The sequence below is a fragment of the Chamaea fasciata genome, unplaced genomic scaffold (assembly GCF_029207755.1).
Source record: "Chamaea fasciata isolate MVZ Bird 193981 ecotype frontalis unplaced genomic scaffold, bChaFas1.0.hap1 SCAF_15, whole genome shotgun sequence".
NCBI lineage: Eukaryota > Metazoa > Chordata > Aves > Passeriformes > Sylviidae > Chamaea > Chamaea fasciata.
In genome coordinates, this window is record NW_027094100.1 from 11,891,614 (window position 1) to 11,912,135 (window position 20,522).

At 42.8% G+C, this 20,522-nt stretch overlaps 1 protein-coding gene across 1 annotated transcript in view; it reads right to left on the bottom strand.

Moving 5' to 3' along the window:
• The window catches only part of CLINT1 (clathrin interactor 1), a 47,344-nt gene extending 32,288 nt beyond the window's left edge, over positions 1-15,056 (bottom strand). The window contains exon 1 of the mRNA XM_066197085.1: positions 14,949-15,056. Coding sequence (XP_066053182.1) covers positions 14,949-14,989 — 41 coding nt within the window. The 5' untranslated portion in view covers positions 14,990-15,056. The remainder of the gene's footprint in view (positions 1-14,948) is intronic.
• Positions 15,057-20,522: the final 5,466 nt, after the last annotated feature.

Sequence of the window (20,522 nt, forward strand, 5' to 3'; positions counted from 1 at the left end):
TTTTTACACTTAACTACATCTCATTATAGAATTCAGATTGCACTTCAACCTTCAAGAGTCAGCAAATGCCATCAGGAATTTTCTGTCCCGTGATTTATCTTTAATTTTTCTCTATTTGTGATGCAGTCAGGTAAAACAACTCCAACTGGAAACAAAGGTTTGACCACGTAAGACAAAGCGTAAATTAAATCTAATCGAACTGACACTTCCGTAGAATGTTTTTTATATAAATAAAGTATCAGCACAAAAATGTCAATCCAAATAAACCCTGGTAGACAATTACAACATAAAACTAAAATTTAAATACATTACTTTGGGGGAGAGAGACTGAGGCACTTATCACCACAGCTTACACCCTCCAATCAACTGAGCTTCTCTGGGCTTTGCAGCTTTCATATAACTTTGAGTGTAACTTTCCCTGAAGATGAAAAGCTGGTTTCAGATGCTCATAAGGTGGGGCCTTAAGTCCTCCTCCAAACTAGTACAAGTGCTACTTCCTTCCTTGTATGCCCACAGAACTGAGAGACCACATTCAAGCCCACAGCTCAAGTATTTTAAGAAATCTTCAATACAGACTTTTAATGTACTTCCAGTCACTGAGTTTTCTAAGATTGGGGCACAATATTTTAATGTTGAGAGAAAAATATTTACAAGCAGGATAAAATCCTATCCTTCTTTCGAAACAACAAACAAAAGGGGTAAAAGTTTTCAGAGGACAAGGAAGTCGTAGCTACGCTCAGCATGAGGCACCAGCGAGCTTTGAAGCTGTGCAACTTCAACTCACTTGTATGCCTCAGACTTCCTTTTTCTGACCACAAAAAATTTTGAGAGTGACCTTGAATGGAGGCAGAAGATGGGGAGGAAATGAAAGAAACCAAACACCAACCTCACAGAAAAAATAATACTGACAGTAGGTATGACACACCACACCCTTCCAAACGTTCTGTAGTGACCTCTGCGTATAGGAAGTATCTCAAATTTTCAGAATTTCAGAAGATGTGGCATTAGTGCTTTAAGATGATCCCAAAAGGTACCACTGCTTAGATAAGCCTCACTCACCCTCTAAAGCTCCTGCAGTTCTGTGCTCTTTGCAACCATTCACTCACTACTCACGTGAAATGTGTTCACCAAAAAATTCCTCCCAGAGTTTTCTGACACCATGAGGAGCCTGTAACAGCACTAAGCTCATAGTAATGCACAAACTGGCCAAGGAAACCTCCTGATGCCACACATGCTTGGAGTGTACCAGCTGAATAGTACAGGTAAGAGATTTTATTTGGAAAACCAAGAACATTGCAGGAGAGTCAGTGCACCTGTGAACAGCACAGATCCATTCACAATGGATCACAACTAATCACAATGAATTCTAAATAATCCAAACTTTCCCTACTCAAAAAACTGTTACAATTATTTGTCAGTTGATGGAGTCTTTGGTGAGGACAGAACAATGAACATGCAGTTATATGGAGTTTAATATTGCCAAAACCCACACACCCCAACATTAATGGGCCATGCTTAATGATCCTTGTAGTTTCAGCGATCCCTTCATTGCAAGCTGAGTACCATTAAAACATTGTCCTAATTCCAGATTTATTACAAATTAAGCATTACTCTAAATACATGCTTGTTAATCCACCAGGGAGGGCTGATTAAAGTTTAAACAATGAAGGCACTGAAGCTTTTAACACACAAACTGATCATTCTCTGCTGCCATATCACCACTTTGGCACTGTGACATCCCAGGCACTCCTGGACTTTGCAATATCAATTACCTTCTGCCATCATTTTTGAGGATTAAATCTGAGTACAGGTAACTCCTCTAAGCCAACAATAAGCACCTGTTAGAAGTTCTTCTCTGATCAGACTGGGAGCAAAGTTCACTAACACGAACAGATCTGCCTGGAGTCCCATTCTGGAAGTGCTAAACCTTTGCTGTCTCCAGAGATCCAATTCCTCCAGCTCCTCCCTCCAGGCCTTCAGGCTCAAGGCAGCCAGGGTCAGACAACAGCATCCCAACTGCACATAAATCACACACACTGAACATCCCAAACCTTCTCCAACACAAGCTGCTCTCTATTCCTAACACCCAGACTGCCTGTGAAGGGCTTGCAGCTTCCTCCTGCCTTTAACTACACAGCCATGAGCTGCACAGTTCCCCATTCCACCTGTGTGGCAGCAGAGTATTAGCAAGGAGAGCCTGAGACATGTATCTCATCAACACAAGCGTGGCCCAAGCAGCAGGTGAAGCAACTAAGCCAGAAAACCTTCAACTGCACTTTTAATATGGCCTCGTACCCTGGAAAATGTCCTAAGGCTGAGGCAGACACTGAACTGCACTTCTGAGCAGGAGAAAGGAAGAGGAAACAGCAGCTTATACAAAATAATCGAATTGCAGGTTCATAAGCTGTTGTTTTCCTTCATTTATGCAAATGTCCTGCTGTGGAATTGCTAAGCAGGAAGTATTCAGGAGGAGTGAGAAACACTTGAGATCACTGCCTTTATCCTAGATATTTTAAAGTAAAGTGCATTATCATTTACTAAGTTTGTTTCTAAGCTTACTGGAATTAATTCTACAGTTGCTATTGTTTGCAAAAAACCCAAAATGCACCACTTCAACATGAGAATTCAGACCTTTTACTTCTGGAAAATAATCAAAACCAGAAAATGAATACCGATGTCACTACAGAAAAGCTGATGAGCTTCTGTTCTCAAAATTGGTTCCTTTCAGTCTACTTATTTGCTATTTGAGGCTGAAAGTAAGAATTATTCCACTATTCCATGAAGAGCTGCAGGAGCTGCTACACTCAATACATCTAATGCGCCTGCACAATTTCCTTTCCTATCCAACACTGAAATCCAACCCAGAAGACCAGTACATGGCAGACAATATAAGGAAGATCTTTATGTAAGATTACACGGAATACGTCTGGATGCAAGAACCTTATTTCTTGACTCCACTGCACACAGACAGAGGAGAACACACAGTCAAGGTCCTTCAAACTTCTGCTTCAGTGTCTCTAAAACTATCTTCTCCCTCTTCCCAAGAAGGAAGCTATTCAAAACACTAAACCTTTCTCTGCATCCCACCTTGCTAAGAAGAAAGAACAAGAAATTCAACATCTTATAATTAAACTGCAATTACGACTTTGCAGTCTCACAGCAAGTACTCTGTACACCTTCAGCATAAGCAGGGCTGTGCAAGGGGAAACATCCTCAGCATCATAACTGACAATGTCAGAAGATGCCCATTACACTGTGGAAAGAGCAAAGGCAAGTATGCAGTGATAATTCTGCAGAATAAGCTGGGAGCATCCAAGATTTTACAGGCAGAGACAAGATACAGTCCTCTTCCTGAACTTGCTCTGCCCTCAGGCCTTTAGTCCTGAACTGCCAGTTCCCAGGAATGGCACAATTATTTAGTTTTCTGAGAGTAACTTAAAAACCAAACCAAAACAACTCCAGTACTTTCCTACTTCAGATCCTTCATCTGTTAATAAACCTGAATCACCACATTTCTTCTGCTACAAGTTTATCCAAGAATAAAAAGTAGTCACCATAATCCTAAACTGACTAAACTCGCTTAATACCAATTGTCTTTAGTCATTCTATTTTCCATGAAGGCAGGTGACAACCTAGCAGTCCTGCTGCTGCTGTATTAAGCAGCTGGACAAAGAAATCCTGGTTAATAGTTAATGACAAAATGTTCTTCCAGAGCTATTCACAGCTGAGTGTCCAAAAACGGTCACGAGCAGTAAGAACACACCAATGAGAATAAGTATTACAACAGCAATGTCATATTGTTATTTCATTGAAATTTTCAGGTTGGTATCTCACATTAACTGTAAAGTGCAGCTTGGCAAACAAAAACCCCAAAAACATGCACTTCTGAAAGCAAGTGTTCCTTTGTGAAATGAGTCTGGTCAATTACAGACAAATTAACTTTCACATTTCCAAGCCATGTTTATTTGTGGAGGATAATGATGTTTCCCCTCCTTTCATAGGTATCCCATTGTTAAACTGGTTCCTCCAGGAGATCAAGTAACTCATATCCTAAGAAGGTAACAGGAGCTGTTCCACTTGCCTCAGAGACCCAGTTTCTGGTCCCTGTCCACACAGAGATCGTCATTTCAAATGGCACCGTGAATTTGCAACAAACCAATTTCACAAGGGCTCAACACAGGCACGATTTATTTATTTACTCACTAATGCTAAGATTACTGGATTTTTCTGAGCAAATGTCTGCAGCTACAGGAGTTACAGTTACTGTGTAATTAACAAAAAAACAACACTGGCAGTCTAAAGGCTGAGACTGCACTTGCCAATTAGGAGTCTATTAGCACCACATTTTCAAGCTGTCTCAAGAAATGCAATCATCTGTTTGGTAGCAAGGAGAGCTAGAACACTGTGATAGAAGTTAACTCATTTAGACAATAAATAAATACCTCTGAACAGAGAGTATCTCCCCCACACTTCACATGATCATATAGAGAAACAGTTTAAATAATTAAGTAATTGTCAAAACAAGGAATAATTAAAAGTGACAGCAATCTTTAAGATATCAGCTCTATTTGCAGATGTAAGTTACCAAGACTAATTTATTTTTCAGAAGATGCATTCACCTACTGCAACTCCAATAAAACTATCTCAGGTTATCAAAAGCCTTTTTCTTTTCTTCACATCCCAAATTGTCTTAGAGAACCTTTCAACTGAGTAGTCTTGTAGGATGCAAAACACATACCTCCAAAAAACCACACAGGGAGGTATTTGTTTACTAAGTATAAAGTAATGTCTTGGGAGGAAACACTGAGCACAGTCTGTAACCTACATTAAGATGATTCTAAACAGCTTGACAGGATGGGGAGAGTAACCACCAAGAAACACATTTATTGCTCTGACTCAGACTGGAGTAGAGAAAAAAACCTCTCCCTAACTAACTCCCAAAAGGTCTCATTATTATTACAACAGATTTAAAAAAATGCAGGCCAGTCTCATTAAATAAGTTGAATATACACTAATATTTCTAATCGTATCCCAAATGAAGCAGTTAATATCTATTAGGCACACAGTCAATATTTAACTGCTCAGGACAGGACACGCCCCGTGGATAAGGAGAGGAAAAAGTACAACAACTTTGAGGCGGTTTCCTTATAACCCATAGACACTGACAATAGTGATGTAATGAGAGTTTCATTCTTAGTGGCAAACCAAACACCTCCAGAAAGATTTAATCTATTTAAAGTAACAGTCTACACAGAATACCCACTTCACCACTCTGATATAACCCAAACATTCACCACCAGGATTTCTACTACAATACGCTGCAGAAATTGAACTGAAAGCTTCTCATGTGAAGATCTGTTGGATCCTGAGTTCAATTCAAGCCTGAATCACTCAAAGTAGCACCACACAAGACACAAAACTGTATTTCAATTTATACCCTTTCTCAGAAGTTTGTGACCCAAGCGTGGAACCAAAATATAGATGCTTACTCTCCTCATCACAACAGTGATACAAACAGAAAGGGTGGCTTGGGACCTTCAAGCTGTGATACATGAGACAGGAGTACAACCTTAAACAAATTGAAACTTGCAGCAAAAAAACAAATTGAAACTTTGTACCACTAACAGTACAGTTTGAAGTAACAAAAATTAGTAAAAATGTGTTCTCATAGAAAAAGGCTCCCACAGCTGATCTTCCTGTCCTTTCCCCATCACCACAAGCGTCTGTGGTGCCATGAGCAGCTGTTTGCAAAACCTGTGGCCAAATCAGTCATGAACCCTAAAACCACGGGGGCATGTTTAGCTGTTATCAGCAAGAGACAAGCAAATACTGAACCACACAGCAGCAGCACAAGGAAGGCAGAGACAGGGAATGGCCAGGTACAAAAATGAGCTGGTTCTCTGGTAGTAGAAGAATAAACTTAGAGCTCTTCAACCTCCTTGTGAAATCACATGCTAAGGGTGTACTGCACTTAACTTGTACTTAGCCCCCAGCCACTTATTCTTGCCCAAATACCATTCCTTCCTTTATGCCAGCACAAATATTTGTGTGACCACGGAGTTAACCATACCAGGGAACCAATCCAGTGGAGAACTAAATTGGCAAAAACAACTGGTTAGTCAGAGATTCTCTCATCAAGCAGAAAGTCTGCAAGTGCCAGCAGAAGAGAGAGAAGTGTGCAGGCTGTGGCAGACGGGAGGCTGTGAAACCCCTTTCACCATCAGCCCACGCTCACACTGACTGTGAAACTACAAACTCCCATTTCATGGCTCGGGTGATGTTTTCTTACTGGTGAAAGTGCTGACTGTGTTTGAGATTTCAGGGCAACTACAAGGGGAGACTTCACTCTGTGCCCAATATCCTCCACTTACAGGAAAACTTTAAGGGTCCCTCTCCTCTCCCATCTCAACACTGCTTCCTCAAATGTGGAACACAATTGGATGGCAAACAAGTTTAGGGGACTACTCTTACTCAAACCCAGACAATCTACAAAGTCCTTTTGGGAGACAAAGAGCTTCCAGTTGGGTCTGTTCCTCTTTGCAGTTCCTCACACAGCAACCCAAACATCATCGTTACACAGCACACAATGTAAGAGTAAGTAATGAATACTCCTCCTAACTGGCACTCAAAAAATACTCAAGGGTACCCAGAGCACCACAGCCTACACAGCCTTCTGCAAAGAAGTAAGGGACCAACTTGGAACAATTTCACATGACCTTACCTTAGCACATCTTAAAAAAAAAAAAAATGAGTACACCCCAGTTAGAATCAGATCTTGTTTTGCAGAGAGGCAGAGCAGGACCATTTTGTTCAGCAGAGTTTTGCTCTTCTACACAACTGCTCTTTCTAAAGAGGCCACCAAGCACTGGTCAAGTTTTAGCTCTGTACCAGCTCTTCATTCCAAATGGAACAGGAAAATAAAGCTCCTGCTCCAAACTGAAATACCACAGCAGCTGTCAAGCCTTGTGTCTAACTGGGTCCATATCTGACCTGTGTCAGTAAGATCCAGATCACCACAAGGAGCTGGAAAAAGACCAACTGCAAATCTGACTACTTTATTCACTAGGTACATTTGCTACTAATTCAGTTTTTCATTCTCTTGCCCTACATTAGTTTTGCCTTAGGAAAACAAAAAGTTGAGATAAGTATTTAAACAAAGTTTGTTAAACAGCCAACTTTTAACAAAATGTTATGATATTGTACATCTTTATATCAGTAAAAAAGCTATTAAAGGGAACAGCTCTTCTCAAGGAGTTTCAATTTCCAGCCCCTCTTCTTTAAATACCATCTCAATTTAAATTCAGAGCACACAGTGATAATTTGGAAGCTGAAGTTCCTCATCAAGCACATGCCAGCAAAGTATTTAAAACATACCTGAAACAACAGGTAAGTCACACTCTGTATGCTGGAGATGAGTTCAAATTGCAATTCTTGTATTGACTTTGGACAAGTTGTACTCCAACTTCAGAATAAATCAATGAAAGATATTCCAAAAGTTCCAGAATGAAGCACACAATTCTCAGTCATTACAGTTTTGTATTCTTAACCTACCATCCTGTGAAGCAATGCTTCACTCATTCTCCAAGGGCTCATCTTTTAGAAAGAAAATTCATTTTCATATAAATACAGAAATTCATTTAACTTGAAATGAATGGAGACGAATATATAAAAATCAGATCAGCATTTTAAGATTGTATTTTAGGACAACTGCAACACTTACAGTTGCACATTGAAATAGCAAAGCCTTAGGAGAGAAAGCAGTAGTGTGTCCAATGCTTTGGAAATAATTATACCTTGTATATGAAACAATTATGCAAGTCAGCTAATATTCCATAATACACTAACTGGCAACACAACCAAGAGGAATTAGTAGAGAACTGAGTTAAGCACCTTGATCCTCAGGAGCACAGCTGCACACAGTGCTGTAGGTAAGGCTCTTATCTCTGACCAGCCCCACGCACTCCCCCAGTCCTGCTTGGCAAGGACACACAAAGCTCTGCTTTATAAACATTCCAAGAACACAGAAGTTGTCACACTGTCCATCACTCAGATTCCCTGAACATACATAAAGGCAACACCTGAGCGAGCCTTACACAACATAACACAGACTATTGTCAGCTACCACAGGGTGTAAAATGGCAATGACACATTTGAAAGAGCACTAACAAAAGCACCACTTGCAGCGTGCTGATGGAACTGTGGGCCTGGCCACAACTTCCTTATGCCAACTCTTAATAAACCCATCAGCTTGTCACATTTGCCTGTTTGATGGATGACTCCAGCAGCTTGCCTGTTTGAATATTCAAACAAGAGAACACCACATCTATGGATGTGAGGTAACAGACCATAATACTTTCACAGATGCTTATCTCCCATACTCAATTACATGGCCCAAAGACTAGAACCCTTTTTCTTCCTTATTAATACCAGCAACTTTCTGGAAGTTTTTTAAGGGAAGGAGGAAAGTCCTAAGAAGTAACTTGCTGTTAAAAGTGCTTGGCAGACACAGCCATGCCTGGCTGCAGAGCCAAATGCTACATTCGTATCCAGTCCTCCTCTGTATTGCCAAGACTTTCTTCCCTCTCCCCACTCTCTGGCAACCAGGCAGAGGACAAACCCTTCCAGGGCTGAAGATCATCATCATCATCATCTTACTTGTAATAATAATACAAAATGCTGTTCTTAAAGCAATTATCAGCAGGACACCTCTTTAGCTGCAATAGAGTAACTGATGCAGTGAGGGTTAACTAACTGTCCTTTACATAAAACTATGGAAGTGTTCACTGCCCTGAAGATTTTGCTTATGCAAACCAAAATAAATCTTAAATATAGAGAAAACTAAATGATCCCGGGACTGAAGCAAAGGAGTTTCAGAAGATACAGACAGCAATGGACAAATGTTAGACAGTCATTTACCCTTCTGCTGCATTAGTATATGATGGATCATTTACAATAATACCTGCTATTACTGAACAGCAAACAGCATTTCATTAAAGAGCTCAATAGTCTGGCTGGACAAATCCATGAACCACAAGAAAATCGCCTGTAAATAAGAACAATTACAGGCACATTAAAAGGAGAAAGCAGTCAGGCTGGAGGATTGAGAGCCCCCAGCTAAGGGTCCATGGGATCCTGCCTATTTTTGGGCAAACATCAGCATTCCACAGGCACAGAACACCCAAAAGTCAAGGTAAGGTCTGTAATTGCAGGGTAAATGACTGGAGTGCATTTATCACATTAGCACTCTGCAGACAGCAACATAAGACTGGAAGTCAACAAATGCAGACTTTTAACTGTTACCAGCACAATGTAACTTGGTTTACTTGACAGAATTCTTTTCCTAGCTTCCCTCATCTGTGAGACCTGGGAGTGAAGTGCAAGGTCTCATTACAAGCTTTAGGCTACAACAGCGAGAAATTGCAATGACAATAGAAGCAGTAATTCACTCCATTTTACCAATATTTTACCCTCCTCTTTACAGATTGCACAATTAGAAGCACTAAAGAAAACATGCTGTTTATCAACCAGAACTTCTCCCCTGCCTAGTTCTATTGGAGCTCATGACAACAGCTCCTTTTAATCCCTCCTTTCCTCCAAACACTAAAAATCCTTTCTCTTTGCATAGATGTAGCATCAGAATAAATAATAAAGGACCCAAGTGCCTACCTCTAAAATAAATTCTAAGGTGTTATAATGCTTTCCTATTACAATCAATTCTAAACAAGACTATTTGCTCTGCATTTAAAAAGAAATTAAACTATTACATACTGAGGCAATTCATCAAGCTTGTGAAGTGTATGGAAACAGCTCTGCAACACTTCACCTCCCACTCTACAACACAAGGGATTGCAAAGACCTTCCTGCTGGGCCACTAGAAAGGTGTGGCTAAAAACAGTTCTAGCAAAGCAGTTAGAGCTCAGTTAGGTGGACAAAACTGAACTGGAAGAAGCATAGAACAAAACAGGATTATGGCAACTGTCGTATTCCTACTACTGGCAAGAAATTGACAGGCCCTCTCCCTTACTTTTTAAGTAAAACGACAACGAGCTCACTCAGCTGAACTAATGCAAATGAACATCTGGGTAATGCTGTCCTAACTACATCCAGATCTGTCACCTTCATCCCTTTTTTCATGAGGCTGTTTCTTATCCTTTGATGTGTGGAAAGGTGCTTGGAAGGAGCTCTCTAACATGAAGGTCATGCATGGAGAAGATGACAAAGGCTAAGAATGGCAACGGAATTTTAAAGAAAGTGGCTGTAAAGTCTCACCACACTGTTACATGGGCACAATCTGATCTCAGTGGGTCCAAAGGTCCTTCAGCCTGTTGCATGTCCTACATGTCTGTGACAGAAACCAGGCAGCAAAAATGTTAACATGACAGCCTATACTGAGGGAAGTTCCCGCAGTGAGGAGTCCAGCTGGCCTTGCTACCTGTATACACACAAACAATGTGTTCTGCTTTGAGCTGAAGCCCCTCGGCAGGTTAATAACATGAAGGAGCCTTCCAGTAAAGTAAGAATCAGCAGTTTCTGCTTAAGGAAGAGGAAATTCAACAGAACTAAAGAGAGATGATGGCCCGGCTTTTGAACTTGGCCAATAGGCCAAGCTGATACCTTCAAGTTTCTGATAAGTTAAAACCTCTTTTAACAGCGTTTCTAAATAATCTTTGGGTTGGTTTTTTTTTGTTTGTTTTGTTTTGTTTTTTAAGCCATGGGGTTTTCTTTGTAGAACTCTGCTAGAAATCTCACAGGGAACACAAAGCATATGTACTTGTCCAATAAGACTTAAAAGTGAAGTTACCAAGTTGCATAACATTCTGTACTTCTGCAGCCAGGACTCCTGAACTTGCTCTCAGTGACCACAACAGCTTTTGCCAGTTCTGTTATCATACGGTGAGGACAAACTTCGTTAAGCCCCTTGGTGATTTGATTATCAAAGCACTGATACACCTATACCAATAAAAATATGACTTTTCTTGTGTAAGCTGCTCCTGAACAGTACCAGGCAGATCCTGAGTCTCATGCAGCTCACAAGCAGCAAATGCAACACTCAGCTTCAAGTTTCACCACAAGTGCAGCATTGTTCCAGAGCAGGCCTGGGGTAACCTGAACCGTCTGCCACGGTGCCACAATATCTGGGACTGCTCTCCCCAGAGCATCCAGAGACAAAGCGGCAGATCCCTCGCTGCAGTGGAGCAGTGGGAGAGAGGGACACCAGACTCCTTCCCACCTGCCAAATGTTCCTGCAGCTTCCCCTCCCACATGTGTGACATGTGCCTCTGTGTTCTGTCACAGAACTGGCCTGGAGTGCGGAGAGAACAGTCACATTGCAGCCCTCACCTGAGCCTGTGACAAAAGACAATCCAACAAGAAATCTCTGACATGGCCTCAGGAGTGACTCAGAACTGCCACCTGACTCACCAACTCTGCACCGGCTGGCCCTGAGCCATCAGAAACCTCTGCCATTTAAACAGAGTTCTCTGTCCTGAACACAGAGGGCTGCATTTATTTCCCAACTGCTTCGTTTACTTTCCAATTCAGTCTTGAATTACTGGGGAAAAAATAACCCATACAAGTGAACACAAAAGTGAAAAGCTGGTTTCTTAAGTTAATTTATTCACATAATAATATGAAATAGAATTTACTCCACAAGAAATAAAGAATTATGTAGACCTGCACGTTCTAAACTATAACTTAACCAGAAATTCAGTATCATTTCACACACTTGAACTCTTACACACACTGCAGTACCCATTAAGAAATTGGGAGGGTGGAAGAATTTTGACCGTTATTTTGAAATTGCAAGAATAAACTTTATGACAAGCAGATTTCACAGACAGGTTTGATTAATTATTTGATTTAAACTGCAACCTTATTCACAACGTCCAGACAGAAAAAAGGTATTGCTGTTCAGTCAAACCTATTCAAGGCACTTAATATTTAAGGGAGGGAGTTGCAGTGGCATTGAAAAGCAGCAAAGGTAACTAAGGGAAGAACAAGACACGTAACAAAAGGATTCCACCACATCCTAGAACAGTAAATCCAATATTCTACCACAGAATCTTCCTCCTAAACTTCAAATACAATAAGTCTACCACTCAGTATCTAAAATAACTGTCTCATGCACAACAGGGTGCACATCTATACTTTGGAGTTACAAGAAAATGCTACCATAAAAATCAGAGGTGATTGTGGTGTGGAGAGAATTACAAAGCAGAATTGACCTGATGAACTTCACTGCCCAATTCCAACCACATCAAAGAAATACAGAGACCAAATACTCCAAAAATACCGAATACAAATTTGAATTTCTCATATGGGTTTTGCAGTTGCTAACTCATTTTTTGCTTCTCAGACTTCAAGGAATGTTAACAGGTACCCATTTTTACCTGGGTTTTTGCATTTCAAATAACCTCCAGCTATTTATCACCACTTCCAGAACCTTCACACACTGAAGTGTCTGAGAATTGTGTAAGAAAAGTTCTCCATGTTGAAACAGCTGACCTAACCAAGTCCTCAGCCACTGAAGCACAAATAGGGATAAAAAAAATCAAACAAACAAACCCCAGATGAGTAAATTGAAACTCTAAGATAAGTATCAGCTGAATATGGAACCAAGATGCAGAGTTCAAAACCGCTATCAAAGCTATCGAGGTCTGAACTAGGAAAATTTCAGGCTATCTGCACATTTTCAAAATCCTCATGCAATCACATCCCCTTCTGAAGGAAAGAAGGGCAGGTTCTTGTTAAAGTTCAGTGTGCTGATGTTATTTATGAGGCAGATTATATCATTTAGCTTCCTCTGCAGAGAATTTTGTAAGTCATGGCCCTAAGACAGAAGACATTATGACAAATCTGCACCACACACAATGGGACTATTGATCCTGAGGTCTCTAAATACTATTTACTCTGCAGGCTTCTCCTGCCCCTCCTCCCCTTTCTTTTAAATAAACAATCTGCTTTAATTGGATAATGTTTTTTTCCCAGAAAACTGAAGTTTCTTCAAAAAAACCGATTTTTTAATATTGGAAATGTTCACTTCTTGCACCTGCTCTGGAAATGGAATGTCTTTTCCAATTCAGATTTTTGATGTACTGGGGGACTTAATAACTCAGGAGTAAACATTTTAAAAACAGTGACAATATTATGCGACCATTAATCCTACAGAAAAAAGTACACAAGTAAAACTTAGAAAAAACTTTATTTCCCTGAAAGGTCCTGGAACTCAAGGCAGGGTTGCACTCCTAAATACCTCATCTGTCACATTATTCAAACTACTTTACCCAGGGCTGACTTTGTATATAAGAAGCTGTAAAAAGTAAATAACTTCCTCAGGACAAGACTTAATCACAGTGGTTTTTAAGTGTCATCCAAATCTTGGCCTAGAAAAGTCTCAGACTAGTACACAGCACCATGAGCAAAACATTGATTATCATCAATAACCTGACACTTCAGTTTGCCATCTTTGAGCCTATAAATCACACAGGCCCCTTTAAAAACTTTCTGGAGGAACAAAAATTTAAAAAAATGTTTAAAACAGAACCTCAGTTTTGAAAGGCTTTTGACTTGCAAGGGCAGGTACAAGTGTTTGTCATTAATCTCATCTGGTATATACCAAACTCCAGACCTTCAGGCAGTTATTCCTCTGAACATCCCACACTTCACAGAACACAGAATGGTTTGGATTGGAAAGGGAGATCTGGGCCAACCCCCTGCCATGAGCAGGGACATCTTCAACTCAGAATTACGGGGTTTGGAGGGGAGATCATCCAGTCCAGCCCCCTGCTAAAGCAGGTCCACCTGGGGCAGGCTGCACAGGATCACATCCAGCCAGGTTTTGAGTATCTCCAGAGAAGGAGACTCCACAACCTCTCTGGACAGGCTGTTCCAGCGCTCTGTCACCCCGAAAGTAATGAAGCTTTTCCTCATGTTCAGACAGAACTTCTGTGTTCCAATTTACGTCCACTACCCCTTGTCCCATCACTGGGCACCACTGAAAAGAGAGATGGAGAAGCGCTCCAAGCTTTCCCCTACAGACTTATTATCTGAGAAGACAAAACAACTTTTGCTAGATTCTCCACCGTATCAAATTTTTCTCATGCCGAAAACGAAGGGGCGGCTGACACAGGTAATAACGTCATGCTCTCCATCTGCAACACAGCCATCACCACAACCAAGCCCATAGACAAGTTCTCAGTGGGAGGAGGCTCCGTTCAAGGAAACCAACGTGTAAATATCTGAGCTATTGAAATGTGTAATGGGTGCGAACGGGGCACCTCAGTCCCCTGCCAGCTCCACCTCTGGACGACCCGGGGTTGTGAGTCAATGGCAATCGCAGGCAAACCTGTCCTTAGGGAGGAGGGAAACACTTTAGAGAGCGTGTGGTGACTTGGGAAGCTCTCTAGAACCGTGCAGGTGATTCTTTCCCCCCTCCTGCTTTGCGAGACTTGTCTGTTCCCCCTCAGGGGCCCAAGGGCCACGCTGGGAGCCAATCCAGCACAGACACATTCCAAGGGCTCCAACACCACACCCGGCACACACAGCCCGGGACCCTCGCACAGGAGGGGGCACCCAAAGCTAGATCTCTGACCGCCAAGAGCTGGAAGGGCCCAGATGCGCCCGAGAGGGGCGGGAAAGCAGCCAGCCATAATGGAAAGGCCACAGACTACCTGAGAAGCAACCTCTGCCTGCCTGCAGCCCCGGAGGGGCCACAAAGCCAAGCCGGGAGGGCGCTCAGGGGCCACCCTGGGCAGTCACCGGAGGACAGGGACGGAAGCAGAGAAAGACAGCGGGGCCGGGGTCAGGCGGGCACAGAGGGGGTGTGAGGCCGCCACCTCAGCAGGGGAGGGGCCGCGGCCATGTTGGGGGGGGCGGGGGGAGCGCGGGCCCGGCTGAGGGGCCACGGCCGAGCCGCCCCCGGCCCCCCGCGCGCGCCCCGCCGTACTCACGCCTTGTCCACCAGCTCCCGCACTTTCCACATGTTCAGCATGGCACCGACCGCCCGGAGACCCGCCCGGCCCCGCTCCCTCCGCCGCCGGCCCCAGGAGGCCCCGCTCGCCGCGCTCCGGCCGCCGCCGCCTCCGCCAAGCTAGGGACGCGGCGCCGCTCCCGGAAATGAAGGGTCGGGCAGCCGCGCGGGGTGTTGGGAGATGGAGTCCTGGGGTGGCGGGGCAGGCGCGGAGCCCGCGGGGCGCCGCGGGGGCTGCCGGGAGTGGTAGTTCGCGGCTGTGCGCGCGGGCCCTGCCGGGAGCGGGCCTGAGGGGCGGGCGGCGGGCCGGGCCGGGCTGGTGTCGGTCGGAGTGAGGTGAAGATCCACTCGCCGTGTCCTGAGGGCTTCACGGGCGCCTTGACACGGCCGGGGGCGCCGAGGGGTTGTGCCCCTCCGGGGGGCACGGGCAGCGCTGTCCAAACCCGCCCCCAAGCCTCCCTCACACCTCTGCAGCCTGCGGTCCGCATCCACAGCCCGGCGGGGCACAGGGTGGAAAAAGGCTGGGAAATAGTTGGTTAAAGTCAAAACACTGGCATAAAACCCATGTCGGACGAGAATGTGGTTTTATACTTTGAGCGGGAGGAACTCGTTTAACAGCAGCATCCTGTCCTTACGGCCGTCCATCTGCTGACCGTGGTGTATGGTCTGGAGCAAATTGCCACTGGAATTTCCAGATCCCCAAGACCCAGATTTTGGAAAGAAATGGCTGGAAAAGCGTATGGGAGTGCATGGTGTTGGGCTGCCCCACAGCCCAGCGAGGCACTGCACAGGCAAGGAACCATGTCAGTCTGGAGAAAAGTTGATTGACAAAACCCAGGGAACAATCACCCACATAAAAGCCACCTCAGGAGAATATTGGCTGTTTTTACACACTTGCCAAGAGACAAGGCCATCTTTAAATATTGTCTGTGCAGGAATCACAGTTACAATGAAAACATTGAAGTCATCAAAATGAGTGTACAATCAGGATTGTCAGTTTCATTACACACATTTGTTTTCTCACAAATTGTATTTTATGTGAGTTTCAAATGACCCGGTTTCATTCTTGACGTATGTTTTTTGTTTGTGTGTTTGTGTCATAAATAAATATACTTTGCCAAAAGATAATATGCTTGTGCAAACTTTTCTCCAAAGACAAATGTTAAATATTTTCATTTTAGTTATTCCATCAGAGCTGGCAAAACAAGGCATGAGAAAGGCAACGACACTTGCTGCGCTAATAAGTCACTTCTTTCAAAAGTTAGTGCTTCTCTGAACTTGTCAGGAAAGCTAAACAGCTGAACTCCTGCCCATTTTCTGACATCCCACTGTATCTTTTCAAACCGACATGTTCATGGCTTCTGTCTCCTGAACATGTCCATGAAATCTCTTTGAATATAAGAACCTCCAGAAGAGATCATCAAATCCAGCATCCTCTTCCTAACAGCAGTATTAGAGGTTCATTAATGTAAAGGATGGATCAGTCCTCAGGTATATCTTTCAAATTTTCAGTTTTCTGTGACTTAGGGACTCAGTTCTGGAGTGTTCATGCTAAAACTTTCCCTTTAGGAGCACTGGATGGACTTTTGTTTTATGGATTTACTGACTGCTTACACTACACCTCACGCAATGAATTCAGTGTTCTGTCACATGGCAAAATGGTTCCTTTTGTGTGTTTTAAATTGTCTGCTTCACAGCATTCCCAGTTCAAGTAGTGTGAGAATTAGTACATAACAATTCCCTAGCACTCCTCGTCCGTTGCAGATTTAGAAATTTGTAGACTTCTTCCCACACTGTTTATTACTGCATAAGACTTGCAATGTACTTAATTTCTGCAGAAGGCTATGACCAGCCTAGAGATGGTTTAGGGCTTTTTTTTCTCAGTTCCCTTCCTAAGAGTTCTTAACAGAGTTTTCATTTTTGAATCCTACTGAACCCTGAGATAATATTTTAATCTGCAGCACCATACCTGTGGTGGCTGTGGTTGATGTGTAACTGAACTCAGCACCGGTTTTGCTGCCCCCACAGATGTCTGGCACGTGGCCATTGAGGACTGGGAGGAGGGAGATGCTTAATTTCATGCTGTAACACCTGGCAAATCAAGCTGGATGAGGATTCTTGCTGTTTAATATCAGTCTTTTGGTTTTTTCTCTGAGTACGCTGACATTTGTCTTCAGGAACAGATGATGTTTATAACCTGAATTTAATGAAGAAATAACAGAAAGTCTAATAATTGGAGCTTGCAGAAATCACCTTCTCTGATTGGCTGGAAATGCTGTTATTTTTAAGTGTGGCTTCAGTCCATATTGGATCGAGATCAGATTTCTAAATACAGTTCTGATGAACTGCGAATTCCCCAGATTCTGCTGTGGTGCAATGAAATTGATGTTCTTGTTAGAGATGGTTTCCTTGAGCAGCTGCAGAGTTCTGAGTGCTGGGGCAGAGCTGCCAACTCATGGGGGGCTGCCGGAGGCAGATTCCTGGGTCCAGACTCAGCCACACCTCAACAAATGCACCTATTCCTCACTGTTTCCCCATCAGGAATAACATTTGAATTGAAACAGTTAAGGGTCAATAAACCATCGGGATTTGGCTGATTAGTTTGTTAGGAGTTGTTCTTTTCACTTGAAAAAAAAATTACAATCCACTGTAATCACACACTTCAGAAAAAAAAAAAAGAAAGAATGGTAAAGGGTATTTTAGGTTCAGGCATAGGAGAATAACAATATATGTAGAAGAAAGAAAGGCTGAAGCAGGGATTTAAAAGATGAAGGTGAGTATCTTCTAAGCATTGCTTGCTATGTCTGGCTGTGGTAATGGGGCAAGGAGAGATGACTGGCATTTATTGTCAATTTTAAGGTATAGTAAAAAGCAGGTCTTTATGTGACATTGAATGCAACATGACTGACAGTAATTTTGCCATCCTCATTCTGTCAGCTGCTGATAAAGTGCATGAGCATATGTATAATTTCTGAATGATGTGAAGACACTTTCTGGTTCATAAGTAATTCCTTAAAAAAAAAAAAATCTGATCAGTGAAGGGAGAGGGTAATGCAGTTTCAAAGCAATGCAATATTCAGCATAACAGGTAGTACTTGTAACATATATCATGTAGAGGAACTGTACTTTATTATAATTTGGGCCATCAATTACAGGAGAAGCAGTTAGAGAAATTGAACTAATTTGAGCACTGCAATAGAGTTTGCACCTGGCTATTCCAGAAGTTAATATGGGCCATTTGGTGCACAAAAAGTCTTGCACATTCCAAGTGCCTGGAGAGCAATATTGTTGTTAATATCAACCATATTAATGCACAGTAGAGACATGTCCAAGTCAGTGATTAATTTACAATTAAAATGCAAGGGGGAAAAGAGGAATGTCAAGGAAAATCAGGTTGTGGCAGCTTAGGGAGGCTATGGCACAGCCTGAGAAAAACTTTTCATTTAAAGCAGTATTTGTTTCCATGATTTCATAAAGCACCACTTTTTACCCACTTACACAGCTGAAATCTGAATTTCATAAACTTTGTTTGTTCTAAGAATTAGTCAGTAGAGCAGAAGCAACACTGGGATAATGTTTCCTGTTTGTAGGCTGGTTACCATCCAGGCTTTTCTGAAAAATTGCAGCTTCTCTGAGTCCAAATGTGTCTTTCTGTAACACATCCCAATTGCACAAACATCGTATTCCAACCAGAGTGTCCCTAGCTGGGCTGTTTCAGAACGTTATCCTGCTCTGCCACATAATGGTTTTGCCTCTGGCAAAACCCTCCAGTCCCTTCCATGGGTGTAGAACTGCCTGTGAAGCTTCCACTACCTGAGCCCACATCACACTCATTTCAGGAGAGGATCTCGAGGGACAGGCAGTCACAGGGAATATCGGCAGGGAACGGTGGAAAGTGCGGGGGGAGTGAAAAAAAGACCGTGAATGATGTTCCAGTGTTATCCCTCTTCGCGCTGCCCTGCTGAGATGATCCAACCATTTACTGACAGCCTTTGCATGGGCAGGACCTGTCTGAGTCACTGTAAAGGAATGTAGGTAGCAAACTTCAAAGTTTTTAAGATGTGAAGATGATTCTATTTTAAGCCTTAGAGCCGAGACTACAACTGCCCGCGTTATGCTTGTGGTAGACTGGGAGTGCCAGGCAGAGGTGATGATTTATCTCAGGAACTGGGAGGACAACCCTGCCCTTCAGACAGCTTCTTCTGCCAGCAGAACATGGGCAGAAGTCCCTGCAGGGAGGCTATGCTGAATGTTAACATCAGGCTGCATCCAGCCCAGTGCTGCTTTTTTTTCTGGCCTGAAGAAATGAAGGTTGATTCCATACTGTGGATTTTTACTCTGTCTCCTCACAGTCTTTTGAAACCATTGAACCAGTTCACTTAAAAGAGGCAGAGGTGGTTTGCTCTCAAAGTGAATTACAAATTTATGCAGAATTCTTACAAGTTGTCTCAAAATAAATGACTGAATAGGTGATACCTTGTTGTTACTGCTCCTGAAAAGATGTGCTCAACCTTTAATGGAAAGCATTTAAGGTCAGAGTTCTCAGGGTTCTCCATTGTCCAGTAAGCAGTAAATTCTGGCTCTTCCTGTGCCTGGGGCATTCACAGCATTGCTTTTTTGTTGTGGATTCCCTGATGTCTAGAAAGGGGTGAATTCCCACTGCCAAAATATTACCATTTAATTATCAAACCAATCAACTGTGAGACAAACGTCCCCAGGGAAGTAATCTTCATTAGTTCCAATTTTTACGGAGCTACTTGGGGTTTTTTTGGTTTCTCATTTTCTCCCACATTAGTAACTGGCAGTGTATGCATGTCTCCAAATCAGGATAGAAACGTGGGGTTTGGGGATTGCCAATTAATGGATAATATTAGATGTTCTGAGCTTTCCTTCAGGCTGATGATGTGATCTAATCTGACACTGTTCTTGGGGAGGCTTTGGAGATACAGGTTTTAAAATGTTACCTCTGTTAGAAGTTTAAAATAGAGGGAAAGCTCGTGTGAATTATGTCCTGATGGCACCATAGCTGTCTCTCTCACGCCCTTAGACACTTCCTTCAAGTGGATATGGTACTTTCTATGGGAAATTTAGGAGTTTGTATTTGAGAACTAATCCTCAGTAGAATTCTCTCATATGAACCACACGTGATCTTTATTCTTCTCCCAGAAACTCAGGTCCAGATTCCTCAGTCTTTTGTTACAGCTCTGGTATATTCTAAGACTCTGGAGCCTGGATTGTTCCTGATTGCTGTTGTTCAGCTGTTCCAGTAAGTTCTTTTGTCTACTGACAACAATTCACCTCTGGCATTTAAACTATATAGGAGGAGGAGAAAAGGACAGGTCACTGTCTGCTTTTTGTAACAGTCAGCAGCTGACAGCTTTGTCTTGGTTAGCAGGCTGGGTTTCAAGTTCCAAAATGCCTGTGACAGTGGCCAGAGTTAGAACATTGGTAGCAGAACAGGGCTGAACCAGAAGCACATGCCAGACTAGTGAGGTCAGAATTCTTGGGGATGGTTGCAGCCTGTAAGTGTTCCCATTTATTACACTGTCAGTTT